The sequence below is a fragment of the Sceloporus undulatus genome, chromosome 6 (assembly GCF_019175285.1).
Source record: "Sceloporus undulatus isolate JIND9_A2432 ecotype Alabama chromosome 6, SceUnd_v1.1, whole genome shotgun sequence".
Classification (NCBI taxonomy): Eukaryota; Metazoa; Chordata; class Lepidosauria; order Squamata; family Phrynosomatidae; genus Sceloporus; species Sceloporus undulatus.
In genome coordinates this window covers 151,134,768-151,143,520 of record NC_056527.1, presented here as the reverse complement: position 1 = coordinate 151,143,520, position 8,753 = coordinate 151,134,768, and the positions used below count along the sequence as shown (strand labels likewise).

At 43.8% G+C, this 8,753-nt stretch overlaps 1 protein-coding gene across 1 annotated transcript; it reads right to left on the bottom strand.

The window, feature by feature from the left end:
• Positions 1–231: 231 nt before the first annotated feature.
• On the bottom strand, positions 232–7,167 carry ODF3L1 (outer dense fiber of sperm tails 3 like 1). The gene is made up of 4 exons (XM_042473997.1): positions 7,080–7,167; positions 6,247–6,357; positions 4,801–4,914; positions 232–716 (listed from the first exon to the last, which is right to left on the bottom strand). The coding sequence occupies exons 1-4, from the start codon at positions 7,165–7,167 to the stop codon at positions 232–234; spliced, it is 798 nt and encodes a 265-aa protein (XP_042329931.1).
• Between the last annotated feature and the right edge of the window lie 1,586 nt (positions 7,168–8,753).

Genomic DNA, 8,753 nt, shown 5'->3' with positions numbered 1-8,753 from the left:
TGGAAAGAAGATCTCCTGAAATCCAGAGGTGCTCAAATCATCTCTGGCCTGATCATGGCCATTGCCTAAATCTTACCTAAGCTCATAGGAATCTCCATTGTCTCATGACTTTAGTTGCAAATCAAAAGGATCCCTCTGTACCATGGTTGCTGAAACCAAGGGGGGCTGGGGCCTTCCTGGAGATGGATCTCCATATGGGACCAATCCCCACCACATTGCGTGGGACAACTTTCATTCTTTGACAATGCAAACCGGAGGAGTGGTGTGAACATACTCAGAGTGGCGAATCCCCAGGCTGAACCGCGGAGCTCTAGGTTTGTGGGCAGTGACCAGCTCAACACTATAGTCAAGGGGGCCTGGTGTGCTGTCTTTGATAGAGGGAGTCAACCTCTGGGATATGCTGTGGGCAGGCTGACGGTGTAGGTACACATCTGGCTCTGGTATGGTGTACATGGCCGGGCCGGGCCCTTTTATCGGATCTTTGGCATAGCTCCACACTGATGCGCTGGTAGCCATTGAGAGGCAAGGAGCAGAAGGCTTGACAGGTAAGCCGGGTCCCAGTGTTCCTGGTAAGGTATATCTGTTGGGTCCTGGGGTTGGGCTGTTCTCCCAGTAGCGTGTCCGTACGCCTATGGTATATGCTGGGGCATTTGGTTCTTCGATTGGGTGTATCTTCTCAATATAATATTCATTCGGGGCAGGAGTCGGAATTATGTCTGCAAGCCAAGAGTAAACGGAGAGTGCTCAGAATTTCCCATTGCCATTTTAATATGGTTTTAATTTTTTAAATAAAACAAAACACTTCTAAGAGGGTGCTGCTTTTTTTAAATGGTGCTGTTTTGAACTGCTTTTTATCCCTTTTAAATGAAAGTTTTAAATTATTTTTTACACTGTTAGTAGTCTACTTCAATTTTTAGTGTTGGGGTTTTGCATGTTCTTAATTATTTTGTAAACATTTTGATTTGTAAGCTGCCTTGAGTCCCAATCTTGTGGGAAAGGTGGGGTATTTAATAAAGGTGATGATAGTAGTGGTAGTAGTAGGTATAAATCGACTCTTCTGCTAGTTCCTGTGGGGAAGCATATCTTAAATGAAAGTGCAAACCATTCCCATGCACTTGTTTCATTTTCACATGCAAAACAAATCATTTCAACGTGAAGTCAAAGGCTTTCAGGGCTGGCACCCATAGATTTTTATGGGGGTTTTGGTGGCTGTGTTCTAGAAGAGTTTTTCCTGACGTTTCACCAGCATCTGTGGGTGGCATCTTCATTTCAATGTTTTTCTCCATGCTTTACAATGATCCTAAGACCGTTGGAGCTTTTTCTGCAAAAAGAATTAGGGTAAGCCTTTGCAGAAAAACCTTGGGTCTTGCCTTGGAGGGGGGGGAAATCTTCCTTGCACAAAAAGCAATGTTATGTGCACAGGGTATAGAGGGCTTTGTACAAAATACACATATCCCTGTACAATAACGTTGCACAGATTTTCTGTACACAGTTGGCAAAGTCATGAATTCTACACTGCAATTATAGATTTGTAACCTAGGGTTGCAGATCTGTAATGGCTCTGTATTCACTGATACTACTTAGTCATAATCATGGCACTATTGCCACAATTGTCTTATGCAAAGCAGGTGATGTAGAATGTGGGTTTACATTTTTTTTTCCACCCAAAACACAGGTTGTAGGACATACGACTTTTCCAGTAGGGAGAAGGTCGGAAGCGTGAAGAATGTCGCAGTCATCCCACATTTTCTTAAGGGAGTGTCTCAGGCCTAATGTTTAATCCTGACTAGAGTAGACCCATGGGACCCATCAGATTTATGTACATGCTGAGTCACCATTCAACATGTGATCGAATCAGTCTACTCTAGTAGGCAAACAGGATGCCAGCCTCAGCATTTAAACATCTCCTTTTGTCCTCAAGGATGAGAAGATGTACCTGGATTCTTTACATCCTTTTTCCTAAGGCAACAGATGGACCTCGCTCTTTCTTTACCCTGCGAAACAGATCCAGCTCCACCATCACCACAAGCACCACTGACTCACATATCTGCTAAGCCATTTCCCACACAGCCAACGGTTTCCACATAGCCATGAGGTCTCCATGCCTCATTGCCTCTTCCACCATGGAGCCACGTTCTCTCCCAGGAAACAGTTTAGCCTTTCTAACAGTGTCTCTGGCCTTTCCCTTCCAGGTCAAACTGAGCAAAAGCATGCTTTTTTATGTTGTAAAAAATAATAATCCAAGCTCTGACCTTAGCAGCCAAACGCCTGCTAACTGCTCTTCAGGTCAGCTTTTGAACAGCGAGGGCTGGTGGATATCTGCTTTAGGTTTAAGCCTGTTCAGGTTTGAGTCTCCCTTATCCAGTATTTCAAAATCCAAAATATTCCAAAAACCAAAACTTTGAATGTGGTTGAGATAGCGACACCTTAGCTTTCAGAAGGTTCAGTGCGCACGAACTTTGTTTTATGCACAAACTTATTTTAAAAATGTTATATAAAACTATGCTGCTTGAGGATTCTGGAACTTGTCATTCATAGAACAACATTTTCCTCAACTCAGCCCCATGCCATTTTGCAAATGTAAGTCTTGTCTTGTAGAACTATCCACAGCAAAGCATCCTGACCCTTTTGGCATGTTGGAAAAGGAGCCCCCATCTGCCTTGCTTTGATACATTAAACCTCAGTTTCTTATTTATGGGGATATCTGATTCATTCCTAGCAGCCGTTACGACCAAGAGGCTTTCCTGCAAAGCTAGACCTGGCTGCTGTAACACCCCCAGTGACACCTCCACTTGTAATACACTGTCTCTTGCTACTAATTCCATACATAGCCACCTGGGCACCTACTAGATTACAGCTCTAAAGCTACATAACTCTCTTGTTTTTCCCTGATGATATTTCAGTGGCTTTGCTTTCAATCCGGCATTTGCGTCACCATCCACATCTCCTAGTCCCTTAGCCTCAGGAAGATAATATGGTCCCAGCTTCATTGACCATTGGCCTCTAACACTTGCAGTCTCTTTCCTTTCTGATCAGATTAAAGAAATGCCCCCACAGCTTGTCTGAAGAAGAACTTTGTTGTTGAGAACATTTCTAATCTTTTCTTGTACTTACTATTAGATCAGATACTCAGAAAACACTGAGAGGTAGCAGGAAGGAGGAACCTTCTGCCTTCCACATATTGTGCACTGCACATTGTGCACTACAATGCACTACAATCATAGAATCATAGAGTTGGAAGAGACCCCAAGGGCCATCCAGTCCAAGCCCCCCTGCTATGTAGGAACACTCAATCGACAGGTGGCCATCCAGCCTCTGTTTAAAGACATCCAAGGAAGAAGACTCCACAAATCTCCAAAGAAGTGTCTTCCACTGTCAAATAGCCCTTACTCTCAGGAAGTTCCTCCTGATGTTGAAGTGGAATCTCTTTTCCTGTAGCTTGAATCCATTGCTCCATGTCCTATTCTCTGGAGCAGCAGAAAACAAGCTTGTTCCCTCCTCAATATGACATCCCTTCAAATATTTAAACAGGGCTACCACATCACCTCTTAACCTTCTCTTCTCCAAGCTAAACATCTCCAGCTCCCTAAGTCTTTCCTCATAGGGCATGGTTTCCAGACCCTTCACCATTTTAGTCGCCCTCCTTTGGACACGCTCCAGTTTCTGTAGGCCCAAACATCTGGAAAGGCAAATGTTCTCACCTATCATCTAACTGCAGAGAAAGAACCACTCTGTTCTGCTCTCTCTGTTCAGAATGAGCTTGTCAATCCTGAACTCTTTTAGAGTCACTTTGGATGGTGAATGCTACAGCCTGTTTCTGCCAAAAGGCAAATGTTTAGGGAGTTGTGGTGTCATTCTCCCTAAGGGTTTCACCTGGTGCAGACCACACCACCTGCACTCCCTAGTGACATCCCTGCCTATGGAATCACCTCCTCCCATATAATCCATCCCATACACTCAGCTCTTCAGGGGGACATTTGCTTCAACCAGCCAAGACTAGATTGGCAGTTGTCACCCTGAGGACCTTTTCATCAGCCGACCCTAGACTGTGGAATGACCTGCCAGAAAAGATTGGACAGCTAAACATATCTGAATTTAAAACGCAGTTAAAGACCTCTCTCTTCCAACAGGCCGACCCAGTCTGTTTTAAATTCTGCATTTTAAAGTGGTATGTTTTAATGTGGATGTTTTTAATGTGTAATTTAATTCTGTGTTTATGTGTGTTAACTTATGTGTTTAATGGATACTTGTATGTGGCCATGTTCTAGAAGAGTTTATTCCTGATGTTTCGCTAGCATCTGTGGCTGGCATCTTCTCTGAAGATGCCAGCTGCAGATGCTGATGAAACATCAGGAATAAACTCTTCTAGAACATGGCCACATAGCCTGAAACACCCACAAAAATCTATGGATGCCAGCCATGAAAGCGTTTGACTTCACACTTGTATGTTGTATTGTAATCTATACTTTATCTCACCTCAGGCCTTGAGAAGAGGCAGGTAAGAAGTATTAGTATTAGTATTAGTATTGCAACCCCAGGGTGGATTTCCATAACATGGAAGCCACTGACTGCCAATTCCAAAGGTATATTTGAAATCTTTTAAACTTTGGCATAGGTTTCCTTTCCAAGGAGAAATAATTTTAGGGAGTGACCAACCAACTTTTTCAGCTGAGCTGGGAAAGGCTGATTTGCATCATGAAGTCACATGTCCCTTTGCCACCTTTGCTCAGCACGATCAATCCATGCCCATAGTGACCACTCCAGGACCTATACACATAACAAAGCCAGCCTCCAGCTTACTTGTTCTCTTTTTCTCCTGTGCCATACGGAACGAAGCTGGCCTCCATATTCCTAGGTGCGAAAGGCTAGGATCCACATAATAACAGGGGCCAGGACTCTCCACAACTTCAATCACTTACAAAGGAAAAAAAGAAATCATCAGATCACAGAATCTTATTGCTGGAATGGACCAGAAGAGCGACCCAGTCCAAGCTTCAGGGACCCACAACTAAAACAATGATCCACCCTCTGTTTAAATTGTCAATTGTAGAGTGGCCTCCTGGCCTGTTTAAGAACATCTCTCCCAATATTATCAACTCTGACTGACAGCCAGGACTTTTTAGGGATTACAAGAAATAATTTTGCCTTGCCCTATCTAGAGAGCCACATCTCTAGATTTGGATGTCAACTTCTGTTGTCAATATAGGGTTCACCATTATCCTCGATTTTTGTTATCTGCAGTAACTCTGGGAACATATCCCTCGCAGATATGAGAAGGTCATACTATCCACTCAGAGATAATGTTTGGCCAGCATCTGAGGCATTCCTCCCTCTATGCCTGCTCTCCTGGGGTATAGCTGTGTGTGCCTGGTAGAAGCTCTTTTGAATCAATAGGATCATCCTTTCAGAAAACCCTCCCATTGGCCTCCCAAAGAAGCCATCCCCGGTCATCTCCAACTTGGGTCCAGAAATACAGTCGGCCCTTCTTGTACACGGATTTCTTATACACAGATTCAAGCATCCACAGTTTGAAAATGTTCAAAAAAAGTATAAATTTCAAATATTAAACCTTGATTTTCCATTTTTTATAAAGGACACCATTTCGCTAGGTCATTATATTTAACGGGACTTGGGCATCCACGGATTTTGTTATCCACAGTGGATCTTGGAACCAAACCCCAGCGTATAACAAGGGTCCACTGTACAGACAGGTCAGGCTTGCTCCAAGTCTTCACGTCTTATTTGACCCACAGCTTATTTGACTGATGCTTCATCAGTCTCAATCTTTTCATTTTTCTCTTTAGAAAAGCAACATCCCATGTGGTGTAGTGGTTCTCCTGGGGCCATAGAATCGCAGAATCAAAGAATTGGGAGAGACAGGGTCATCCAATCCAACCCTCTTCTGCTATATAGGAATATACAATCAAAGCATTCCCAACAGATGACCATCCAGCACCCACTCTGAATTTATAAGATGAAGTCAGAATATCTGGGTAACTAATAAATGAATAATACCCACTGCTTATATAATGTCAGCCTCAAGCCTGTTGTTAGTCCTGGATGGAACAGACCTATAGAATCAGTTGGCTCTACCAACATGTTGGCATGATTCAATAACTGATTCAATGGTGCTCTATGTCAATGGGCACTAACCACTAAAGGTCTGACCATCACAGAATACAGACTCCCTTTAAATGATTCCACAACCTCCAGAACCTGTGTCATCTTGCCCCTTTCTTGCCTTACTTTTTGCTTTGGATTTCAAACGCATGGTGTAAGCTGGCTCAGTGTACTTGGTAAAGTCATGGTCCTTAACACCAGTGCATGGTTGCCTGCCATACTTCCCGGGTCCTGGCCCTGCAAGAGAATCAGAACCACAAATAGAACATTGGTTAAAAACCCAGGAGGAGAAGGAGAGGAGGAGGAGTTTCTATCCCACCTTTTTACCAATTAGGTTTATACTTAGCTAGGCTGCATCTGGGACTACTGCCACACTGCAGAAATAAAGCACTTTGACATCACTTTAACTGTCATGGCCCAATGCTATGGAATCCTGGGATTTGTCGTCTTGTGAGCTATTTCGTCTTCTCCGTCAGAGAGCTCTGATGCCACAACAAGCTACAAACCCCAGGATTCTATAACATTGAACCATGACTGTTAAAAACGCTGTTAACATTAATTCTTCAGATTACATAGGATGGAGTTATACTGGGGCAAAGCCCAAAGCATCTTACAACAAATGACAGAATTAATGCAGTTTGACACTGTTTTGAATATCATGGCTCCATCCTATGGTACCCTTGGATTTGTTATCTGTTGTAGCATAAGAGCTCTCAGACAGCGAAGGCTGAATTGGTCACCAAACTACAGATCCAAGAATTGAGCCATGGCAGATAAAGCAGTGTCAAACTGCATTAATTCTGCAGGATAGATACAGCCAAAGATGAGTGAGTTGCGTCTACAGAGCAGTAATTCCCTGTTACTGTCTGGGGTCTTCAAGATGCTGTTGGGGAGGCATTGGGGTTTCTCTCTTGCTCCTAGTTTCTTTGTGATCCCCCCCCCCCAAACATTGAGCTCACCTTTAAATTTGGCACTGATCGATGCATAGTGCCTACTGCCTGCTGGAGGTCTGGATGGAAGCTTTGGGAAAATACAAGTGGACTCCATTGCAGCAAAATTATTTTTCAACCTGCGTGCTTCCATGGGACAGTCCCTAGAGTGATCTGAGCAAGGTACCACTTCAGAGGGTCACTGGTGCTCCTAGAGACAAAGGTCAAACAAACAAACAAACAAACACATTTTATTTATATCCCACCTCTCCGTCAGGATCAAGGTGGCTTACAATAAAGATAAAAATACAACAATATAACAATATAAAATTAAACCATTTCCCTGCCACCAATACAACAGTTAAAATTCTCTTATGACAATAAAATGGCATTCAGATTATTCTTAAAACAATCAAACAGTCAAATAACAACAAAGAGATGGGTACATAGAATATTCTGTATGGGGTCAATGTCAACAAGAAACTGAGTGGATTATTCCAGGAAGGCCTGTCAGAAGAGATCCATCTTGACAGCCTTGTCAAGGTTGGTAATGTTTCGGATCTCTTCCGACAGGCCATTTCATTGTTTGGGAGCGACAGATGAGAAGGTCTTCAGGGTAACCACAGCCAACCTGGTCTTTATTGGCTGCAGTAAATTTTCCCCAGAGGACCTTAATGTGTGGGGTGGTTTGTACGGAAGAAGGCTATCCCGCAGGTAGGTTGGACCCAGGCCATGAATGGCTTTAACACACGCACACACTTAACCACAGAAGTTGGAAGGTTACCTTCTACAAGTCATTCATCCCCATTCAACACTGCAACAATCACTTATTCTGTACCAGGAATGGCCAACTGTGGGAGGCCAGGCAACTGCATTAACCCCCAAGAGACTTTGAGCAACGCCATGGATTTCATAGGGTACACCTATTCTTAGGCAAGGACTGTTCAAAGGCGGCTTGGCCAGTTCCTTCCCCCAAAATATAGCCTCCAGCACGTGGTATTTTTTGGTGGCCTCCCATCCAAGTACACCAACCAGGGTTGACCCTGCTTTGCTTCCAGGATCAGATGGGATCTGGCGAGTGTACGTGAAATCCCAAGATCCTCTGAGGAACCAAGAATGAGCAATGAACCAAAGAATGGCCCTGAGCATGGAGAAATTCCTTCTGGGGAGACTACAACTTCCAGAATCCCCTAACCAGGCATTTGAGGAGTTGTAGTTCCTCCCCCCCCCCAAAAAAAGACCATTTCCCCCAAGATCTGGGAGAGATAGGCCAATGGCCTTTGTAGTCTCTTGCTACCACCCATCCTACTGATATCCAAATTAAAGTGATATCCAAAGGCTTTATTGGCCGGCATCCATAGTTTTCTGCGGCTTTTTTGGGCTATATGGCCATTTTCTAGAAGAGTATATTCCTGACGTTTCGCCAGCATCTGTGGCTGGCATCTTCAGAAAAGCTATCTCTGAAGATGCCTGCCGCAGATGCTGGTGAAACGTCAGGAATAAACTCTTCTAGAACATGGCCATATAGCCCCCAAAACCCACAAAAAAAACTAAAGAGATACTGGTAACTAATTCCATTAATTCTCATTTGCCTCGGTATCCCATGCTGAATTGTCCGCAAGAGCAAGGACAGTGAAGAAGAAATTTCCCCAGATTCTCCTCCGACTCCCTTCAGAGTCTCTTGCCTTCCCTGACCACAGTCTC